Raw genomic sequence first — 23,898 nt, forward strand, 5'->3', positions numbered from 1 at the left:
AGGCTTTCCATAGAGGGGAAAATAGATGGGATGGAATCACAAGCCTCCTTTTCTCTTCTGCCCATGACACCTGAAGATGAGGCAGCGGACTAGATGTCCTGATCATAAGGACAAGCCCAGAGACCACAAAAACCAGAAGAAAATGGAAATGAGCTTGGTTGCTCAGCAATATCGCTACAAAGCTGAATTACCAAACCCCAGAGCTAACCTAGACTCATGTTACACTTGGATTTTTTCTTATCGTGTCTACAACAACACATTGAAATGCTAAAGACTAAGCCATTTATGAATGTATTGTAATCACTGGGTGCCTATGTTGTTTTTCTCTCTTCTTAGTCGACCACCCTTTCAACCTCTTGTCGAATGAAGCAAACTTCTTTCATCACGCAGTGTGATGTGAGTTTAGGATATGCTTTCCATGGACTTTGTTCCAAGAAATGAAATTATGTCAAATTATATGGACATTTTTGATAGGTGGTATCAAATTAATTTCCGGAGAGTGTGATCAGCCCCTACCAGTATGTGTGTGTGTGTGGTCTGTGTCACCAAGTCCCTGCCAGCTCAAACAGATACTACAGGACGGTTCCCCAACAGTCATTCTTTCTCTTTGCTCTTGCAAAAATAAAAACTATGTTTACGAAAATTGATTAGTCAAAGCCAATCCCATTCCTCTTGTCGGTGAGCATTAGGGGTTGGACAGGTGACACGTTCCTGGTCAATGAGATGTAAGTGTCGGGGGGAGGGGGGAGTTTATACTGGGTGAACTTTTCATTCTAAAGAGAAAGACAAGATACTAGTAGATATTACCAGGTTTGCACATAATAACTTAAAACGATGCAATGAAGATATTGTTCAACTCTGAACCTCATTGACCACAAAGATCCTGCCTTGAGTCTTTTCATATACAATAACAAATTATAAATACTCTTAGAAATAATAATGACGCACAGGCCAGTCATTCGTGTAAACCGAGTCTAAACCAAGAATGGCTTACAACCTCACAGTGACCAATGCTAAAGGAGGCACATTTATGACTGTTTCACTGGCACAGTTTAGCTAACATTTTAAACAAAAACTGCCGAGGAGTGTCCTCTTCTCAAAAGAGTGGGAATTGTGACTTATTTGAAGAGTGCTTGAGTGGATTCCAGGGCCATTGGTTTGGACTGTGCAACAAAACATTTCATGTTTCCTTCAAAACGGTCCTGAAATCAATACCCAAAGTCAAGGAATACAAAATTTGTTTTTACTTACAAGTCAAACACCAAGTAATGGAAACCCTCTTCCGATATGCTGTCGTGAAGTCGCACTGAAAAAGGAGAAAGAGAAGGAGCAGGTCAATGCGTGGCCATGACCGACGCTAGCTGGCTTTCGAGCAGAACTGTCCACATTACTCAGTTTAGATGCTGGTAGGTTCAGCTGTACCACAGAGCTTGGGATCAGAAAGACCAAAGGTTTAGGTTGTGGTCCAAATCATTAAAGAGATCTTAGGCAAAGTACTTTGTTTGTAATGGCAATAGTACCTAAACTTTTCGGTATTATTAATGAGATTAAATGAGACCCCCCCCCCCCTAAAAGGGCAAAGAATCTGGATGTTGTTGGCTTATTGCTAAGTGAGTGCTAATGATTATCTACACATCGATCTGTCCATATTTCCAAAATGACTAGGTCCTAACAAGTATTCCACTGAATCTCCTGTCTGCTGTTGCTTTTATTATCACTCAAGCTTTTTACTAACTCAAGCCTTGATCACTGTAATGGTCAGGAAGAAAAGTCATTTTCAGAGACTATGGTCTTCCATTCCCTCCCCACCCCCCACCTGCCTCCCTCCCTCCCTCCCTTCCTGCCTCCCTCCCTCCCTCCTCTCCCTCCTACCCCTGGCTCTCTCGCTCTCTCACTCTCGCTCTCTCTCGCCCTCTCACCCTCTCTCTTTCTTTGAGAAATTTCTATTTCTAGCATTCCCTGACCAACCCATCAAAACTTTTAATGCTACTTCTAAAGTTACCACAAGCTACTCAAGTTACCAAAATAATTTACCAAGTCATCAGCTCAAAATATACAGCTGACACTTTTAATAATCTAGTAGTTTCTTAAATTATACTGTTTTTTGGCGAGCTCTAAGTTTCACTATTATGTAGTTTCATTAGAAATAGCCGAAGCAAATATTTCTTCTGAATTTCAAACACCCGGAGTTTACTCGAAACGGAACCATGCTTGGAAAGCTCACATCCTGCTTTTTCTGTTATTCATTTTGCAGACATCTCCTGCAATTTGCCCTTGTACATGAACAACTTTACTATTTATTGTTAGTGACAGTATGAAAAGTGATATAAGGACAGTAGCAGAGGGTCTTTGGCACATGGGTGGTGGTGCAGTAGCTTTATATAGCACAAAGGTTGATATTACCACTATTAAAACCAGGTTACCTTGAGTACAATTTTTTAAACAAAAGGTTTTCACTACAACTTGCCCTTTGGATGTTCCCTGTGGGAGCCCATAAGAGTGCAGGAAGAGGAACAATCTTAGGAACAGTCAGTGGGAAGCTTGGCACTGAGGCAGGGTAAGGGGGATGAGTTAGGGAAGGGCACTCTAGGACAAGGGGGGAACAGAAAACAGAGGCAGGCTGGGAGGGGCCGGAAGGAAACTAGGGACATTGGTGGACGGTACTGGGCACTGGTGAAGGGACTGGTGTTGGAACAATATATAGCTGACACTCAATCAGAGACATTTTTGTAGCTTTGTAATTCATGGTGATTCAATAGAAAGATTCAAAAGATTCGGAAGAGAGGAAGGAAAGAAGGAAGGAAGGAAGGAAGGAAGGAAGGAAGGAAGGAAGGAAGGAAGGAAGGAAGGAAGGAAGGAAGGAAGGAAGGGAAGGAGGGAGGGAGGGAGGGAGGAAGGAAGGAAGGGAGGGAGGGAGGAAGAAAGGAAGGAAGGAAGGAAGGAAGGAAGGAAGGAAGGAAGGAAGGAAGGAAGGAAGGGAGGGAGGGAGGGAGGGAGGGAGGGAGGGAAAGAAGGAGGAAGGAAGGGAGGGAGGGAGGGAGGGAGGGAGGGAGGGAGGGAGGGAGGGAGGGAGGGAGGTGATAACTTTGAGACCTGTGTTAGTGACCCGAGAGACCACAGTGTAAGCCGCCGAGTGTGGCCAGCGGGGCAGCGTGGCCGACCCTCTCCACATGCTGGGGCGGACTATGCACGTGTGCGGCCTCCTTCTTTGCTACCCTCCTTTTTCCTTTTCTGGGTCACTGTCAGTGGTGCTCAGAGGACCATGCGGTGCCACAGGTCAGGAACTTGAGGCTCTTCATGCCAAGCTCCAGCCCTCTGAGCATTCTCCTTGGTCCCCAGTCCCTAGCCTGTCTGTCTGTCTGCCTGTCTGTCTGTCTCCCTCTCTCTCCTCATTCCTCACAGGGTCAGCTCTGGATTCCTAAAGGCAACATACTTCTACTCATTCACGTGCAGATTTCCCTTCTCATCGTCCTAGGCAACAGAAACCACGCAGACTAAGGCTTTGCATCCCTCACAGACCCTGGGCACGCGGCTGATGCTCTTCCATCAGATCGCTCAGCATCTTCCATGAAACCGGTGCTCGGCACAATCCTACTTTCAAATTCCCATCTCAGTACACGTCTGTGGATCCTGAGCCCACGGACAAGCGCATGAACAGTTCTGTAACTCGAATTCTGTGAGGGACATTCTTTAATTTGCCAATGTCAGAGACGCCTGCTGCCTCAGTCTGAATTCATGTCACCAAAGGAGAGCCCTCGGGCTGGTTCAATTTTGTGTCTTCCGTTCACTGGGAGTCTCAGGTCTTCCAGCTCTAACAAGGGGTGGAGATCCCAGGGACAGTCAGAGAAGCGGCCCTGCTTCCTGTTCTGTGCAGAACACAGTTCCTGCAGTTTGAGGAAAGTGTCATCTTCTGGCGGTGAATTCATTTGCTGAGCTAAGCCGAGGGTTGCTCTGATGCAAGTCTGATCATCAGCCATGCACCTGATTCCTGGTTTGGTGAAAGTCAGTCTGTCTCTCAGGAGCATGGGGCCAGCAAGCACACAGCAGTAGTTAGACATCGACCATTTGGGCCAGTCCCACGCTTTTGCAACACACACTTGAAGAAAAAAATTCTCATATTCCGAACCGGCCTTTTGCCCTGGTGAGATTAATTCTGAATATCATGGACAGAGCTGGAATAAACGGCGTCACCTTGATTGGGATGAACATGTACACACACACTCTTTCTTCCAATAGTTCTGCTGTCCATGACCCTCCCTACAGTCTTCTAGTCTCACTTTAAAATAAGGAACTAGAAAAACAAAGCTAAAGGTAAACGATCTTCACTGGTGCATCAAGCCACATAATAGTCTTCGCACAGATTGTCCGTAGGCCGATAACTACTGGGTCGCAGCACCTCAGCCCTGGTGCTATCTCTGGGTCCTGAGACTATTTCATGTGAAGCCTTTTCTGCCACTGCAAGGAGCTGCCTTCCATCTCGTTTTTCTCTCTTCATTAGTTAAAGCTTGAAACCTGTGCTTACTTGAACCCCAAAGAGGCCTACTATTTATTCCCTGTACATTCATTCCCACTCCATTCTCATGCCAAAGAAGCAACCGGGCGCTCTGCAGTCACAGCTGTGAGTGCGAGACACCTGTTTCCCAGAAGCGCCTTCGCCACCACACTCCCCCTCGTCTGCACCAGCACGGGCACGAGCTCCACGCGTGGCTCGCCTCACCACGACCCTCTGCCCCTCACGCGCACGCAGGGAGAAATTTGGAAAGAGATCACGGGGAAGGTAAAGGCAAAGCCAGGTTGCAATCTATCTCATTTTGTCAGTCTTTCATGTCAGAAGTTTGCTCAAAGGCCGTTCAAGTCTATGAATAAATCTATTTTCATAAACTGAGATGGTCTAACTGATCCTTATCCTTATCCGGAGTACAATTTTTCAAATTCCAAGACACAAATTATGGAATGATTTTTAAGGGAGGAATGTGAAGCTGAGCCTAAAGTATTACCAAAGTTCAGACGCAGGAAGATGGCTTAAAGTACAGAGCACATCTGTTGGCGTGCAGAAAGTTCTCGGTTCCAGCCAAGACACTGCATAATCTCAGAACATTGCTGGGTATTACTGTACCACTGTTGTCCTGTACTTCATTGATTTGCTTGAGTGGGCACCAGTAATGTCTTACTGTGAGACTTGTTACTGTTTTTGGCATATCGAATACGCCACGGGTAGCTTGCCAGGCTCTGCCGTGCAGGTAGCTCAAGGTACTCTCAGCAGTAGCTTGCCGAGTTCTCCAAGAAGGACGGAGGAATCGAACCCGGGTTGGCCGAATGCAAGGCAAATGCCCTACCTGCTCCTCTGCTCCAGTCCCATGGTCCTCAATAAGTAAAATAATTCCAAAGTCTAGCTGACCCAAGGTCTAATCCTTTCCCTCTCTTCCTGAATAATGAAATTGGTGTCAATCACCACAACAAGAGGGCAGAACAATGCTGCCAATGTTATCCTAATCCTAACAGAGTAATTCCCCCAAACAGATTGAATTGCTTCCTCATTATCACTGTTTGTCAGCTTGGAGCAACAGTGCTGGTTATAAATGAGGTCGATTTTGCAGTTTTAGTTTTGCTATGTTGCCACGATGGAGGGAGTTGGATTTGGTTCACAGACTGAGATGTAAAAATGGCAGCTTCTAAGTCAGATGCTTTTTATATTCCCATCAGCAGTTAATTATATTTCACAGTTAGAGCAAGCACTAGCCAAGCTAGGCCTGCAATGTGCCAAGGCTGAGCCGACGAGGGATGCCAACAGTGAGTTCATTTGTTAATTTAAAAATAATAATAAAAAAAAAGAGTTACTAGTCTCAGTTGCTGTACCATCCAAAGGCAACCCTTGACAGAGAGAAATTGTAGCTCAACCCTCACCAGTCTCTTCTGCAGCAAAGTGGGCCGTTTCCAGAGGGAACATTTCCCAGCTAGAAAACCAAGGCACACTGCAAACCAGATTCAAAATCAAACGTTTTTATCAAACTGAAGGCCAATTTGCATTGTGCTTTCTTAATCTTTCTTTCCAATGCCATGAAGAAGGCAGTTAAAAAGACACTGTACTTTAATCCACTCCCTAGAAAAAGGATATTCAAAGGGACTCCTAGCCGTTCGAGTGTCGGTTAGGCTTGAGAACCGCACCCTGGAATAGAATAGCAAGTGACAGGGTATGACCAGTGACTGCGGTAACTATGCGGTCCCCAACCTCATCAACCCCAGTGCTCTGCAGACGCACACAGTCAGTTCTGCTACAAAGAAGTCACAAGCGTCTAAATGTAAAATTTAAGAGTGGCTAGTGAAACAGAAAAGCAAACTGATAATACATTCACTACCCCTTCCTGCTCATTTTTAATAAAATTATGTATGCAGGGGAAATTAAATTAGAGACTTATTATGAAGCCTAGTAATATCTGGAAATATTCCCTCCAAAAAATAATTTGAGATTATCCTGTCATGTATCTTAATCAGCTGATTCTATTCCACTTATATTTGCTTTTTGGAAAAGGGATTTCATTTCTTGGAACAGTCGGTGCTCATTTCACTTCTTCTTTACTGAAAGCAAACAAACAAACAAAAAACCCAAAACCTTTCCAGGGCCGGTGCAATTGTACAGTTGGTGGGATGCTTGCCTTGCTTGTGGCTGACCTGTGTTCAATCCCTGACACCCTCTATGGTCCCCCCGGCCCATAAGGAGTGATCCCTAAGCACAGAGCCAGGAGTCAGGAGTCATCCCTGAGCACCACCGGGTGTGGCCCCAAAACAAAAACAGAACAAAAGAAAATGTTCCTCTTCCAGTGTTGCATCACTTGTTTGGTGTATGTTAATCAATGATTCCAACCTCCTTCATTTTCTTTTTCTTGCCATATACATTCTTATTCCATTTTCAAATATTTTTATAAAGCAAATCAGTTATCAGAATCATCCTTAAGGGGCTGGAGTGATAGCACAGTGGGTAGGGCGTTTGTCTTGCACGCGGACGACCCGGGTTCGATTCCCAGCATCCCATATGGTCCCCTGAGCACCACCAGGAGTAATTCCTGAGTGCAAAGCTAGGAGTAACCTCTGTGCATCACCAGGTGTGACCCAAAAGGCAAAAAAAAAAAAAAAAAAATCATCCTTAAGAAGAATTTTTTAAGTGAAGGGGAAAAGTTTTGCCATCATATAACCTACATGTTAGAGAAATCTCAAGGTGCGACACTTTCCTCTTTCCCCTTCACACTCAGGACCTGACAGAGGCCATTGCCAACATTCTGCCGAATTTATATAAAATGCACACACCTATCTATGGATCAAATGTGTAAGAGGTCTGAGTAAGAAGCCAACAGTGGCCATTAGTGAATCCTCTGCTGAGTATCCAGACAGCATCGCCCAGTTCTGATGGCCGAATCCAGGATGGGGTCACCCTCTGATTCTCATCATCAGGGTGAAAAAAGACACCCTTGTGTTAATAACTGCACACCAGGCTGTGGCCGGGTAAGCCTGGCACTTAAGAGCGAAACAGAGGCACAGGGAGGTCCTTAAGCAGTAGAGCAGTTCATCTGCCCGCTGGGGAGTAAACAATGGCTGTGTGAGTCGTGAACAATGTGGGCTATTCACGGTGTACACAGCCCCGAGCTCCAGGCTAGATAGCAGTGACAATCTCTCATTCCCAGCTGAGAGCACTTACAACAAGAATCAGACATCACATTGGTGTGCATCCACACTCAAGGCAGCTGTAGCCCTGTGAGACTTGGCTCAAGTCTCTTAGATATATTGTACACTGGACCATGATATGAAACCCTTTGCTTGTCCTTTACTGTATATCATAGGAAAAACTCATAATAAGTTCTGGGATCCACAATCCATGAAAAGGATCCTATAAAATCTCTTCCTATACGCAGATTATATATTTATTTCCACAGTTCTGGGTGATTATAGCTAATAAACAGTACGGAAAATAAACCATGTACAGATATTACCAGTACAGAGTTGATTTCAATCCTCCTCAAAATTAACTGAGCAGATGAGTTGCTTTTCTGGCAAGAGCCCTTGGAGAATAGTGAGTGGAAAAATTTATTAGATCATCATCTCTTTGCAACTCACTACCATATTATCTTAACACATGAAACTGAATTTTCCCCGGAGACATACCAACCCAAATGCTCTCATCTTTCAAGTCCCCTTCTGAAAACTCATTTCCTAGAGTTTTCTTCCCCCAACTTTGATTCATTCTCTACGAAGGATACATTAAATTCTAAATTCTATCAAATGCTAAGGAATCCAATGTAAAATTGTAGTTAGTGCTCATATTTGATGATTTCATAGTATGTTTATTCTTCGTATGCCAGGGCTTCAAAATAACAGCCTATTTCTCTGGATATATACACAACCATAAAAAAGAACATACTATAATCTTGGGGTCACAACGGAAGAAAAACACACGTTATCGATGAGGTTATTTGTGAATGAGACACTTCTGGAAGCATAAAGAATACTGAGAAGTACAGTTTCAGCACTGTGATACCAGCCTGCACCAGGGACCTCACAATATCTTTTTGGTTAAGCAGGCAATGGAATAATAGCTCACGGTCCATTTAGCATGAAATCAAGAAGTCATGACTAACGCCATCGCAAACATCCGAGCATTTGCTCGTCAGATGTCTCAAACCAAACAAGCCTGGAGAATACACGTTCGTCCTCCGGAAACCCGCCAACCAGCTCTCCCGTTTTCCTGACATTCTGGATGCCACCTCAGAGCCACTCTGGATTCTTTTAGCTCTCCCAAAACCCATCCTGGAAGCCGATCTTTCCAATCATGTGGGTCATAAGGCCGGAGAGACAGTGCAGGGGTGAAAGCACTTGCCTTGCATATGGCCACGCCAAGTTTGATCTCCGGCACTGCTATGGCCCCCTGAGCCCCACCAGGAGTGACTCCTGAGAACAGAGCCAGGAGTAACTAAGTACTGCTAGGTGTGGCCCCAAAACAAACAGACAAAATAAGCAGAAAAAGAAAAACCCAAACGTTTTTCTCCTCTTTGTCATTACTGTCATTGCTGTCTTTACACCAGCCTGAAGGATCCTAGATCCTGTTTCCACTTAAACCTGATGATCGCTCTCTCTCACGGGGACTCCCCAAGCTCCTCCCAAAATCCTACTCAGAGCCTGCAAGGTCCGTTGGGAAGTCCCCCTGAGCCCCTAATCTCTCCCTGCCCTCTTCTTTGACCCACACCCCGCCTCCGTAGCTGGCTGCCCCAAACTGCACTGGCCTCTCTGATGATGCTTCTGGAGAGTTCCAGACAGACCCCGGCCTCTGTCTTGGCACATGCTGTTTCCTCTGCCTGGAACCCTCACGGTTCACCGGCTTCTCTACCTCACTTCCTTCCCCTGTTTTGGTCAGCACAGTATCACCTCCTCTGGTTTTTCCATTCCCTCTGACTGCTGGGAAGGTAAGTAGTTGCAACAGTGACCCCACGGCCAGGAAGTTGAAAAAATATTGACACTCTGACCCTCGGCATGGAAAGTATGCTGACCCTGGGTGAGAGAAAAAAGATAAGACAGTGAGAACAAAGGTTCTCAGGGGCCAGGGTGTGGCCCAGATAACCACACAAAGAAGGAAGCTTGGTGAGGAGAGAAGGCAGCTGTTCGCTCCACTTTAACACAAACAGGAGAGGACACGAGCGTGTAGGGGGAGGGGGACTGTGGCAGCTGAGAAAGTGGCTTCAGAGATGAGGTGGTGGAGGACTAAAGACCGGGGTGCAGCAAGAGGTGTAAACTGCACTGATGATCAAGAAACACCCCCCCCCCCAGGCAGGGAGAGACGGACAAATGGTCAGTGCGCCCCAGGCCAGCAGCGGGCTCCGGAGAAAGCTGGTGGGCATGACCTGCTGGACATTGGAGCCCCTGGGGGTGGGTGGGCAAGGGGCACAGAGGAACCTGCAAATGTCAGGGTCCCGGGAAGACTATCTTGCAATGAACGGGAAAAGGAAAATGAACACAAAAGTGGATCATTTTCTTACCCTCTCAATCTAAACACTGACCAAACGGCTGAATTTTTTTTTCCACTTGCTAGTGTTTCCTATTGCTTTGCATGTTCTAAAAACCAGATCTCGACGTAGATTCATTATCAGAGCTCAGAGCTCAGGAATTTGAGTCTTTATCGTTTTACTACTTTCATCCCCCCCCAAGGGGTTCTAGATCTCACTGGACTGCCGTGATTATTGTGATTATTTATGTTTCTGGACAGGTGCTATTGCTGGAACTGGCCAATTACTTACAGAATAGTAAATAATTCATCTGCCTTTTTTCAGATCATACTGACTTTAATATAGTCACCCACAGTTTTAATTTTTCTTCCTGAATTTTATTTGCCCAAAGAGGAGTACTAGATGAATGAATGAAGAAGGTACAATTTGAAAGCTCTCCCTAAACAGATTGCATTACATCATGCAATTCCTTTATTTTTAGATACAGGTTGTTTATGTGATTTCTATTCTTAAGCAAAATATTTTGCCAAACTATTCATTCATTTGATACAAGAAGAAAATAAATTCAGATGCACAGGAAAATAATTTTTACCTCCTATAATTCTTTTTTTAGTAGGACTAATTTTTTTGCCTTGGAATTTTTTTCCATTGAGTTAACACTAATTTCCATGTACATGAGTTTTTTTTTTTTAAGTTTTAACTGAAGTACCATGGTTCACAACAGTTTTTGTATTATTGCTCGATACATACAATGCCATCTTCTCATCATCAGAGTCCACTCAGCCTCCACCCCTGTCCTACGGTCCCTGTATAACCTTGGCCAGGCCCTTCACCCAGAGGTTTAAGGAATAGGGGATAGACCATGGGGGAACTTTATAAATAGTGTACATCAGATTCTGAAGTAGAACGTGATTACGTATAAGAGCCAGAGTTCCTGCGAGCGGCAGGCAGTCTGTTCTTGCGGCCATTTGCTTTTCCTCTCCCGTAGGTGATGCTGAGGTGGAACCCAGGGTCTCATGGAGGACAAATGCTCCATAGCTGAGCTGCAGCTTGACCCTGGGTCAGGTTTCGTGGACAGCCATGCTGACCCGGGGAGACTGGTCCCAGCCCTCCTGCACGTCTTGGTCTGTGGGACCCAATCCTCCACGGGAGGGTGTGACCGCATTGGAAATGACCAAATCCGCAGCTAGGATGCATCCCCATAGGCAGGGACCCTGGGGCCAGGGCGCCTCTGTCCCCCACGGGTTCCTGTGAGATGCACCACCAGACGCTTCATCTCTCTGGGTCTTTAGCCACTCACCAAGCGATCTCACCTAATAACCAGGTCCCCTGGTGTTTATTATTATTTTTCTACACGATTGAGGAAACTTAATAAATCATCTCACCTGCAAGACAGAGCGAGTCATGGTGTTTTGTGACCCCCCAAACCCGCTGGCCCCCGGGACAGACTGGTTAGGAAATGCACTAGATTTGTAGCCTATAATTTATCATCCAAACTGGGGCATGCTGTGACGGAAAGAGGGTGATCAATTTTTTTACCAGAGTGGCCCCTGGCAAAGGTGGTTGATGTGGGGAGCACACGAGAGGCACTTTCTCCGCCCTCCCCTTCCTGGCACCCCTTCTCCTGCTCCTGCCACCACACAGGCCCCTTCAGGTCCCTCCTCTGGGCTCTGGCTCCTGCAGGAAACCAGCTCTGTCTCCACAGATTGCTTCTTTAAAAAAATAATAATATTTTTTTCTTTTTTATTTTATTGAGAAAATCAACGAGCAACGGGATGATGATGATGGTGGTGATGATGATGATGATGGTGATGATGATGATGATGATGATGATGATGGTGGTGGTGATGGTGATGAATTATTCTATCACCATGAGATAGAGCATTACCAAGCTGCCCATGATTGGTTTTCAGTCATACAGTGTTCCAACACCCATCTCGTCACCAGTGTAATTTCCCCGCACCAATGTCCCCAGTTTCCCTCCCCCCAACCCCTACTCCAGCCTGACTCTATTATGGCGGGCACCTCTCTTCTCTCTTTCTCTCTCACTTTAAGTATGATGGCTTGCAATACAGATGTCCGCTCGAGCAAACTGATGAACAACAGAGCAACAGTGCTACATGTTATCTGTCTGTGTGTGTGCATCCCTTTACCTGCTTTCAACACTGAGTTCTTGTCCAGAGGGATCATTTCCAACTACTGCTGTCATAAAGGACCCTCCTCTATCTTAGCTACTCTCCACCCCACACACTTGTGGTAATTTCCAACCACTGACCAGTCCTCCTGGCCCCTTGGGCTTGCACTCCTTTGCTCTCTGACTTAGCTCTGTTCCTTACCCTTCAGAAGGTACTAGAAGCACCACCTCCTTGACTCCATCACTGATTACCCTGTCACACTCTCTCCGGGGCTAAGGGAAGTAGAGAGAATTTCTTTGAAACAATTCTATACATTCTACATCGAAATGGATGCCCTCAGCGGGGAGGTGGTCATGGTTTCCTATCCTTTCTTTTACACCATTTTTCAGAATGCTTAAGCATCTTCTACAAGCTTGCCCTTCCTTCCTTCCTTCCTTCCTTCCTTCCTTCCTTCCTTCCTTCCTTCCTTCCTTCCTTCCTTCCTTCCTTCCTTCCTTCCTTTCATGTTTCTTTGGGTCACACCTGGCAATGCTCAGGGGTTTCTCTGGGCTCTGCGCTCAGGAGTTACTCCTGGTGGTGCTCGGGGGACTTATGAGATGCCAGGGATCGAACCCGAGTCGGCTGTGTACAAGCAAATGCCCTACCCGCTGTACAATTGCTCCGGCCCCTTCTGTAAGCTTTAAGACAGCTTCGATCAAGTTGTGAGGAATGCCACATTTCCAAATTCTGAACCTGCCTGGGGAAACACAGGCTTAGCTGCCGGCTGACAAAGACATGGGGGGTACACGGACGGTGGTGGTGGGGATTAGTACATGGGTCTAAAGAAAGGGCGCCATCGTCTGGAGTGTCAGCAGGCGGCCTCGGTGGTTCCTGGTCACCTGGACGAGGCAGGTCCTGCATGGTTTGGACCCCAGAAGATCGTCGTCTCAGCATCCTCCCCCCTCCCCCGTTTTAATGGCCACGTTTCTTGGAAGATAATGAAAAAATGCCGACGCACCCATCTAGGTTAAAAAGGTACTAAAAGAAAAGGGTTTGTGTCTGTCCCCAGAATCCTGCTTTAGGGGGCCTTTCTCATCACCTGGGGGCTTCGCTTTTCCCTTCCTCCCCTTCCCTTAAAGACAATCTTCTCGAATGTGGCCATTCGCTCTCTCCAGTCCCTTGCTTTCGCTCTTAACTGCTTGAGAACAAGAACGCGGATGCTCCACACCCTCTTTCGCACCACCGGTCTCCCGTCACACCTGTTTCCGACAGATCAATACTCTGCGTGTGCCTGTTTCCAGACACCTTCCTGAATACTGTTGGTTGCTCGTGAGCATCTCACCCACTGCCAACAGCAGCTAACTCGTGCCCGAGGAAGCCTCCCCCACACACCTATTTTCTCATGAAGCTTATTGTAACTTGTCGGAGCTGAGAATCACTGGACAGGACTCGAGCATCCTGCAGGATGAGCTGGCGGCGAGGAGACAGCACCTTGTCACACCTCAGGTGGACCCGAGCATGCCCTTGGCTCCACCGTGACCTCTGCTCTTCACAGGTCTGAGAATGCCCGAGAAACGCCACAGGAGTGCCCAGCACTGGGATGACTACGCATCAATTTCTGCGAGCTGATGCGAGCGAGCTGAAAGGGGTGAATTCACAAATGCGCAGTACAGACAATGAGGATTGATCCTATTTTATTTCCCTCTCCTGCTTTAATTGGGGCTCTTCTCCGACTGTATCGACCTGCTCTTCAACACTTCTGCCAGGATATCACTAACAAACACACATCCTGGGACTGTGGATGAGAAAGGGAAGCCTCTGTGGTTAGCCACTCACACGTAGCCTCATGCCCCTATTTTGGGGATCATCTAATCTATTTCATAAACTTAATTTTTCCAGGTATATCTTGCTAAATATCGACAACTCTCAGTAGCATCAGAAACACTATTTAAAGGTCCTACAAATAGGGCCAGAAAGATAACATACAGGGTAAAGTGCTTGCTTTGCATGTGGCCAATGTGGGTTCAATCGTGGGTCTCACATACGGTCCCCTGAGCCCCATCAGGAATGATCCCTGAGCACAGAGCCGGGAGCAAACCCAGAGCACTGCCAGGTATGGACCAAAGGCCAAAACCGAAATAAAACAAACAAACAAAAACCCCAAAAATATGCTACCACCACTGACACTGCAGTTCCTTATCTAGCCTAAAGACTGCCTTCTAGTCGGGAAAAAGAATACACACAAATGAGAAAAGGAAGAAGAAATCACCGTGTTAATTTTAAAAACCATCTTCTATAGTAAGGGGGAGCATGCTTAAAATTAAGTGAAAGTATACTTAAAAATGAGGCATCAAATCTGAAGGCTAGGTGACCTTTCCTCTGGATTTCTGCCATGAACAGTGGTGTTTAAGGAGTTTGATATCTATCACCTTCTCTGATCCTCTCAAAGGACGAATCATTCCCACCACAAAGCCTCCAACCGTTCAAATTATTCATCATCTCATGACATATTTGGGGCTCACTGGCAAAAAAAAAAAAACCTCAAGATGATACTTGTGAATATAAAATAGTATAAAAAGACATCATTATACATATTATTTGATGGAAAAGAAAGACCACAGTTTCCTTCTCACAAAGATAAGTCTTATTTTTTCAGTTTTGAGGGCAATAAAATCTTAGAGAAGAGAATGTAATTTCATCCAGATACTAGAACAGCTGCCGTTCTTCTCACCTTCCTGCACAGAATTGCCTTCAAAGGAGGTTGAAGGTTCGTCAGAAGGTCTGAGGATGAGAAAACAGCATGTCTGCACAGAACTAACCCTCTTGCCTCAAGAGGTCCATGCACAAAGCCAAACTTCACCCACAAGGCCAAGCACAGCAAGAAGAATATTAACCTCGGACACCTATTCTTCCTAGAATGGAACAAAATAATCCAAACAAACAAAAAAAGGAATGCAAGAGTATTCTGGAATCAGGGATGGGAATAGTTTCCCTTTGTACCATACTGCTTCAGCTACCTGATCATCAAACACTAACAGCGATGAGGAAGAAGCCGCGCTGAGATCAGACCGGACAGCACCGGTGCAGAGGACAGAAACGTCCCTACGCTCCCACGCCACCCAATAGGTGGTTCCTAGGACCCCGAGGAATGTTTCTGGGGGAGTATTTGTGCTTGGGCCAATTCTGAAAACTGGAAATGCACTAAAAAAAGATTTTAATACAAAATATTTTATAATTTAATTTCATTATTTTGTTTTGGAACCCACCCAGCTGTGCTCTGAGCTCACTTCTGCTTTCTATTTATTATTATTTTTTTAATGAAAAAGGAAGAGCTTTAAATGGCTAAAAGTTATTTTTTTGGTTTGTTTGGGGTTTTTTTGTGGGGGGCGCACCTGGCAATGCTCACGGGTTACTCCCGACTCTGCACTCAGGAATTACTCCTGGTAGTACTTAGGGGACCACATGGGACGCCGAGGATGGAATCCGGGTTGACCATTTGAAACACTCTCCCCACTGTACTCCTTCTCTGGCATGAAAATGTTGCTTTTTGTTTTGTTTTGTAGTTGGTATATAAATTTTGTGTTTACCTTTTTTCAGGGCTAGAGCAATAGCACAGCGGGTAGGGCATTTGCCTTGCACGAGGCTGACCCAGGTTTGATTCCTCCATCCCTCTCGAAGAGCCCGGCAAGCTACCAAGAGTATCCTGCCCGCACAACAGAGCCTGGCAAGTTACCCATGGTGTATTGGATATGCCAAAAACAGTAACAACAAGTCTCACAATGGAGATGTTACTGGTGCCCGCTCGAGCAAATCGATGAACAACAGGACGGCAGTGCTACAGTGCTACAGTGCTACCCTTTTTCAGAAGATATGACTGACTAAAAATTACTTTCCCTACAGAAACCAGTGATAGTACAGCAGGTAGATACTTGCCTTGCATGTGGCTGACCTGGATTCAATGTTTGGCACCCCATAGGGTCCCCAAACCCACCAAGTGTGATCCCTGAGCACAGAGCCAGCAGCAAGCCCTGAATACCGCTGGGTATGGACCCAAAACAATAGCAAGAATTTTTACTTTCTATAGAGTACATACATAAAACAAAAATTTATGCACATAACCACAACCTAAAGGGAATGAATACCAAAGAATACTGACCCTAGGTATCTGTGATACAGATCAGATCTCCTATTAGGTATGTTTGATTCATTACATTTGAGTTCTGCCAAGGATGGGGAAGGTTCCAGAACAGAGGACAACAGGTGTGGTCTTGCTCCTGTCACCTCGGGGTCTCAGGTGACGGCCAGGCATCCTTCCTGGGAGAAAGGCACCAGGGCACCTTTAGAGAGCTCTGCACAACCGGAAGTCTAGGAGGGAAACCCCCAATGATGGGAGCTGCACATACAAGACTGCACGTGGCAGTTCCAGCGGGGTTGTTTCCAACCAGCAGGCGTGTGTAATCATAGCCTCCCTCAGGAGCCCGGGAGGAAGTTCCCGGAGAAGGAGACTGCACTCACCAGACACGGCTGGGCCCATGAAATGACCCGACATGACCCAGTGTCCTTATTCATTCTCTGATCCTCACGCTGCTTCTTCCAGGATCCCTGGCAGCATTCGCTCGTGGAACAGAAGGCCCGGCTCCTTGCTACGGGGGCTCAGAGCTCTCACGCAGGAGAAGGAGTAGGCGCCCTCGTGATTCGGTAAAGCGGACTCGAGGCGACCCCAAGATCCCTCCCTCGGAGCCCAAATGTGGCAGTAGCAGCAACACTTTGATTCAAATCGATGGAGTCAGACGGAATGCACTTTGGGACATTTCCCATATGGAAATAAATGGTCCCTACGTCTAGGAGTGCATTTCCTGTCACACCTCCGCACCTCATCTCAATCCCGACCACCCCATCTCCAACAACAACGACAACAACAGCAACAACAACAACAACAGAGGCGGGAAAGAGAACCATAAGAATACTGCTAGGACTCTGCACTGCCAAAGCTAAGACACAGGGGAGGTAACTAAGTGGAGAACTGTTAGAAATCCATCCGACTACAAAATAAATTCTACTGAAGAGCGTATGAGGTAATCAATCTTCAGCAGATTAGTATGAGGAAATTACGTGCAAAAGAAACAAGCAATCAAAAGGTACGCTATGTTGACAGTTTGGAGTGGAAGACGGTGCAAAATAAAAACACGGTTTCCAAAAGCAACGCACGTATATGTCTCCACCAGTGCTTTGGGTTTTAGAAGCAAAAGATGAGAGGGTGGGGGAGAGAGAGAGAGAGAGAGAGAGAGAGAGAGAGAGAGAGAGAGAGAGAGAGAGAGAGAGAGAGAGAGAGAGAGAGAGAGAGGGAGGAGAGAGGAGAGAGAATCACCTGCAGAGACAGGCAGAGAGGCGGGCTGGGGGATGGGGGCTGCTGATGGGAGGGATAGGAGGGAAGCTGGAGACAGTAGTACTAGAAAATGGACACGGGTGTAGGAATGGTGTTGGGACGTTATATAACTGAAACTTAATCACTAACAGCATTGTAAGCATTGTAACACTCTCACAGTGATTCAATAATTTTTTTTTAATTAATAATAATGATAAAAAGAAGCAGAAGATAGCACTCAGTGCACTGGGCTTTCCTGGTTCCCCCTCCAAGGCCACACCATTGACAAAGGCCATGGTCCAAGGACAGGGGGAAAGTGGCTTCATGCAGAAAACAGTGTCCAAGCAGCCCTCCCCCCCCCACCCGTGACAGGACACCCAGCCCAACACCGTGGCCGTCACAGCCCCAGACACGGTCACTTGTAAATCAATTAAAAGCGGCAGTCACAGAAACCAGACCCAACATAATCGAATGACACTCGCAGAGGGATTCAATGTCACAGCGCATTTGGTCGTGACCGCCGCGTGTCATTCCCAACAGGATAAACAAGCCATCCCGGGCCACCACCACAACGCCGGCGAGAGACAGGGCAGGGCTGGCCCGGCCAGGCGCCTTGGGTGACCCTCTCCTCGTGCCTCTGTGGCGTCGTCTGTGGAAAGGACCGGAATGACGCTGGGAGCGCGTGCGCTGCCTTATCGTGCAAGGTGAGCCCGAGGGTCGCGGGTGACTGACCCCCAAGCAGCCTGGACTAGGCGGGACTGTTGTGAGAAGGAGGCTCAAAGGTTTGCCATCTGCGGGGAGAGTTCTGGGGGTTGGCACACCTGCCTGCACTTGGCAGGAGTGATGGTCCTCTGAGCGCCGCCAGGAGTGACCCGCCTCTCAGCGAGTCTTGCCTTGAACAATGAGGACAGGAAGAGCGAGCGAGAGAGCTGATGTGATGGGGCAGAACCCCCGGAAGCCTGGAAGGCCCGTGCTAGCCTCCCAGCCGGGCCCCCAAAATCGGTCTCCTGCTCTTGCTCTGCTCTGGGAACCTTCTCTCGTGACCCCGTTTGCACCTGCCTCTCCAGGGGGTGGCAATCGGTGTCGACCAATGGGTTCTGGCGGATTCATTCGGGCTGGTAAGGAAAACTGGGGCCAGAACCTACTTTCAACAGGGCTTCCGGGGTCAGAGGTAAGGGCCTTTGCCTTGCACACAGCCGGCCCAGGTATGACCCAGGGTCTTCAGAGCACTGTCAGGGGGTTATCCGTGAGCACTGAACCAGGAGTGGTGCCCTGAGCACTGCCAGGTGTGGCCCAAACCCTAAATGAACGAATTAGCGAGCAAATAAGCAAGGGGGGGCTTGCCCCTACGCGAAGAACTCTCTCCAAACTGTCTGCACCCAGGGCTGAGATCAAGAGGGCAGCCTTGTGGACGTCGCTGCGCTGGAGAGAGGAAAGGCGGCACCCCCTGGCTTGAATGAGGAAAGTGGGGTGCGAAGGAGCACTGCTGGGGGCTGCCGGGCGGGAGGCCCAGTGCTCCTCTCTGGAACTCTGCTCCGAGCCGCAGCCCCAGACACACGCTTCGCTCCCTGCCACGCGGGCTGACTCGCGGGCTCCGTTTCCCCGTTTGCGTTCGACAAATACGGCTCAGGCATCGATTGGTGCCAAGAAACTTTCGAGGTATTGAGGAATCAACAGTCAACAGCCTGTGACCTCACGTCCACCTCTCCGGGAAGGCGGCCAAGGCGCTCTCCCCGCATCTGCCCGGAACAAAGAGGCCTCGCGGACGCGCGGACGCAGCATCTTCCGAGGCTGAGCCCAACGCACGGCCCTGCGTGCAGCACCCCCGGGGCTCTGCCAACCTCTGCACCAGGCCGTGCGGGTCTGAGACGCCGCGGGGGCGGAACGAGGTCCCCATCCTCGAGAACACAGCGCAGTGCCCGGGGCTCAGGGCCACCAGGCCACGGCAGAGAGGACGTGCCTTCCTACGGAATGAAGCACGTGCACTTGCCCCGAAGGGGAGACTCCGGTGGGGACGGGAGGGGACGGGAGGGGAGGGGATACCATCCTAGTCCCTACCCGGATCTTTCCCTCCATCACACTCACTTCCTCTCTGGCCACTCCATCCCGCGTGTGCACGGCTGAGCCCACACACTCCTGAATGCAACTCTGGTCCTAATCCCAACTTTGGAAGCATGAAAATTGTTGGACCAATCGGAGGGGTCAGTACTAAGACGGCAAGAAAAGGGCCAGAGAGAGCTCAACGGGCTGCAGGGAGGAGGCTCTGCCCCGTCCCCCTGGGTACCGCACATTCCCCTGAACCCCTAAACCCTGAGCACTGCCAGGTGTGGCCCAAACCCTGCCACCAGCCTAGTATCTAACACAGCAAGAGAGGGCACGCTGTCTTCAAGCTCTAAAGAGGCATGGTTTAGGGGGGGCCGGCAGTATAAAAGGTGCCAAATCTACAGAAAGAATTTCTGATCCCCGCAGCACGATGTCTCTTTCCACTGAAAAAGGAAAGAGAGGAACTTCGATTCTGGAAATACAGGTGGGAACAGACTCCACGTGGCCCAGGTACCCAAAGGAACAGCACATGCCAATGTTGTAAGTGTGAGCAGGGGCGGAGTTGGAGAAAGGAAAAAGGAGAGGCTGGCCAGGTCCCCAGGGGCGGCTCCTGTGTTCCACTGCAGTGCTCACCGCCACTTTCCCCAGAGTTCGGGGTTTGTGTGAAGATGGGGGCAGAGGGCAGAGGGGGAGGTCTGTCATCGGGCCACATGAGCAGGGGTTGGCGGGACAGTCCCCAGGTGCTGGCACGGGCCTGGCCACCCGGCATAAGCATCACTGAGAGGCAGCCGCCAATTCCGGGGCTCCTAGTTCCTGCCCTGACCACCCATGAACCTTTGCCCTCTCACCTCTGGGGAAAATTCTTTTTCCAGATTTAGCCCCACGCCTCTGGGGGCGTCGAGCCGAAGCCTCACACTGTGCAAGGAAAGAGCACCCCTGCTCTGCCCCACCCCCGCCCTCGCTGCACTTCCCAACCCGAGTGCCAGAGTCTAATTCTCTCCTCCTCCACAACACGCACTCCCCTAGGGGTGTAGGGGGCATGCCCCCGCAGCCACTCTGCAGACCTCCGCAGACCTCCTATAAGCACACCCTAGGACGGGGGCGGGGTGAGCTCAGGGTTGGGGGGCCGTGCCTTCCACGCACAAGGCCCCGAGTCTGATCCCTGGCATCACTGGGCCCGCACGGCACGGCACTGCCAGGTGCTAGCTGACACGGGGCCCTGGGCACGGCTGAGCATCACTGGGAGTGACCCGTTTCCCCAGCCCCCAGCACTGCCCAGAAGCCCCCAACCCCCTTGGGTTTGGTTTTTTTTTTTTGGGGGGGGGGGTTACTGCTGGCTCTGCACTCAGGAATTACTCCTGGTGGTGCTCAGGGGACCCTATGGGGTGCTGGGAATCGAACCCTGAACCCAGGTTGGCCGCATGCAAGGTAAACCCTCTACCTGCTGTACTATCGCTCCAGCCCCCACTCCCACTCGGCCTGCACCCCACCCCTTGGAAGCTGACCACACACGCACACACACACACACACACACACACACACACACACACACACAGTCTGAGTGTGACCCCAGAATTCCCGCTGGGGGCAGCTGCCGTGACTCATGACTCCTATTAACACGTTCGCTGGCTGGTCTCCAGCCCACAGTGAGCCCTGGGGCCCCTTTCTGGCTGACGCCCACCCCCCTCCCCAGCCCCCAGGGTGGGGCGCTGGAAGCTCCATCTCCCCCGCTCTTGTTCTCCGAGCACCTGGCACCGAGAGTGCCCCCATCCTCCGGGCACAGAGAACCCGACCGATTTCCAGAAGACCAGCTCCTGAGGAGCTGGGGCTTTGGCTCTTCCTGGGGTGCTCGCTCTCTGTTCCCGAGGGAAAGCCAAGCCCGCACTGACCGCTCCTGCCCCGTCACATCTGGGAAGTGTCCAGCCCAGACAGTGGCCCTACAACACATCCAGGCTCTGTGCTAGGGAAAGGCGCCTCGTCCGCGTGGCTGACCGCTGCCCCCGGTCCCGAGGGGCTCTCCGGGGACAGACCTGCGGAAGGACGTGTCTGCTAACGGGCGCGGCCCTGAGGCCTCTGGGTCTCTGGAAAGAGTGTCAGGAAAACCCAGTGAAAGACGAGGCTGGGGGTGCGGACGGTGAAAGAGTCCGCCCAGGTTCCATGCCTCAGTTTCAGAAACGTGCGAGCCCTTATCACCGCCCCCCCCAGTTTCGCCTGTGTTGGGTTTCAGAAATCTCCTCTCGGGCTCAATGGCGCCTTTTGTTCTGGCTTGGGCGCACACTCAACCGCGGCCAGCGGCAGAACAATAACGCAACTCTTCGGGGATTCTCTGCGAACGCCGTCAGCCATCGGGACCAACGTGGGACCCAGACTGCCGAGTATCATTCAAGAACGACAGAGCCCAGACCGTGCCCAGAAGCGACGAAAGCCTGGACCTCGCTGCGTGGAGACGGGGCGGCTCTGTCCTAGACGGGGACTGCCTGGACAAACCAGAGCGGTAACGCTCTTCGGGGGATACATCCTCTCGGTGTGCAGTGAGCCCCCACCCCGCTCCCCCGAATCCGGTGGTGGCTGCCGCCGTGGAGTCCGCATCGCGTGCAGAATCCACAAAGCAGAGCTGCCCGCCCTGGCCCGCCCTGGCCTGCCCGTCCCTGTCCCACCTGGTCTCCACCGCCCCCCCCCCCCCCGTCTCACTTCTGGCTTCTTCCCTTTTTCCTTTGTCGGTCTGTGCTGCAGCCCTGAGCATTAGCTCCTGATGAACCACTAGCCTTAAACCCCCAATTGTTGAGGCAGGGGTGAGAGCTGGCGGCACGCTCAGGCCTGCACAGTGAGGAAGGCCTGGCCAGGTGTTGTCCAGAAGGCCCCAGGCCACACACAGACGGTCCCCAGCGCTGGTCAGGAGGGACCGGAGAAGCGGCAGTGCTTCCGATGGGAATCCTACGGCGCTGTTTCCTCAGTGTCCCCCATCCCAGGCGACTAGTGGTTTCGCCGCGTTGGGACTCAGGGAAAGTTGGAAAATGCACACCAGACCGTGGAGGCCACGGTCGGCAACAGCATCACTCAGAAGCACAGGTTCCAGCTCGCGGTGGTAGAATTTAGTTGTTTCACTGGGGGCCACACTAGGTGTGAGTGAGGACTGAGCCCAGTGTCAGGGGGCTGTGCAGGCAGGAGCGATCAGGGGCCACCAGAGCGCCGGCAGGCCTGCACCCAGCCGTGAGTGAGGTAGGAAAGGTATCTTCACGTGGGCTCACCGACACACACCCCCCACCAGCCAGGCGCCTCCCCAGGACCACCAGCCCTGGGGCCAGGGATGAGGCTGTAAGAAAGAGATGATGATCTGCAGGAAACAGGGAGCAGGAGAACGGGGTCCCCCACCCCGCAGTGAGGAAAGGTTAAGGAAGCCGGGCGGGGAAGCACGGCTGGAGGGCAGAGGGCAGCTGAGGGCGTGGCCAGACGCCCATACTGGGATGATGGAGCCATGAGGACAGGTCAGAGGGGCTTGTCCCTAAGACCCTTCCTCTGGGGGCGGGCAGGGAGGGAAGGTTGGCAGGAAGACCGGGTAGGGAGGGAGGGAACCAATGTCCATTTGCACAGTTTTTACTCAGCGCCCCAATATTCCAGAAGGTGGTGATGAAGGTGTTTGGAGAGCGAGGCTGGGCAGTTTCGGGGGACCGGGGAACAGCAGCCAGCAAGCGGCAGGGCGAGGTGTCGCCCCGGGGGGAGTTTGAGAGCTGGGCTAAGAGGCGCTCAGGCTGGGTTACAAAGAAGGGCGCTTCACTGTCTGAAACAATGGGGTGACAAGGGCCAACGTGGCTGACTCACATTTCCAGCTGCAGGTAGGACGCGCACCTGGGGCGCGCCGCCGCTCAACCCGAGGACAGCCGGGCCGGGGGAGCCAACTGCCTCCTGGGCAGCCCGGCCCTAGAGCCGGAAGTGGGGGCGACAGAGTTGCTTTTCCGAGCAAGCTGAGGAGGACGGAAGGAGCACGGCCACACCTACTGCGGCCACCGCCTCGAACAGGCACAACAACGGTGCCCATCGTGCTCCCCAGAAATGGCTCACCCCCCAACTCTGTGGTGTGGGGACCCCGCTACTGCCTGCCACTGGTCTCACCACGATGGCGCCCACATCCTGGAGACCGTGTCCCACAGCCTCTGCACAGTCCCTCGAGCTCTCTCATCTGTGCTCCTAATTACATGCTCCTTTCATCTGTCGCTGTGTCAACATCCTAACGTCCACACACAGGAAGTCCCTGACGCATCAACTCTTTTACGGTGGCCTGTCAGTCACATTTTCTAGTGCTTTCTTTAAAGAACACGTGACACAGCTGTTCGGGGCACTGTCCCTGGGCTGAGCCCCAGGAGGAAGCAAAGAACAGAAGGTCTGTACCCTG

At 50.2% G+C, this 23,898-nt stretch overlaps 1 protein-coding gene across 16 annotated transcripts in view; it reads right to left on the reverse strand.

The window, feature by feature from the left end:
* Nucleotides 1-23,898, reverse strand: part of CAMK2D (calcium/calmodulin dependent protein kinase II delta) — a 251,290-nt gene that overhangs the window by 116,086 nt on the left and 111,306 nt on the right. For all 16 annotated transcript variants that reach the window (XM_055144158.1, XM_055144153.1, XM_055144151.1 and 13 more), the window contains exon 4: nucleotides 1,252-1,306. In XM_055144158.1, the coding sequence (XP_055000133.1) occupies nucleotides 1,252-1,306 (55 nt within the window). The remainder of the gene's footprint in view (nucleotides 1-1,251; nucleotides 1,307-23,898) is intronic.

The sequence above is a fragment of the Sorex araneus genome, chromosome 6, assembly GCF_027595985.1.
Source record: "Sorex araneus isolate mSorAra2 chromosome 6, mSorAra2.pri, whole genome shotgun sequence".
NCBI lineage: Eukaryota > Metazoa > Chordata > Mammalia > Eulipotyphla > Soricidae > Sorex > Sorex araneus.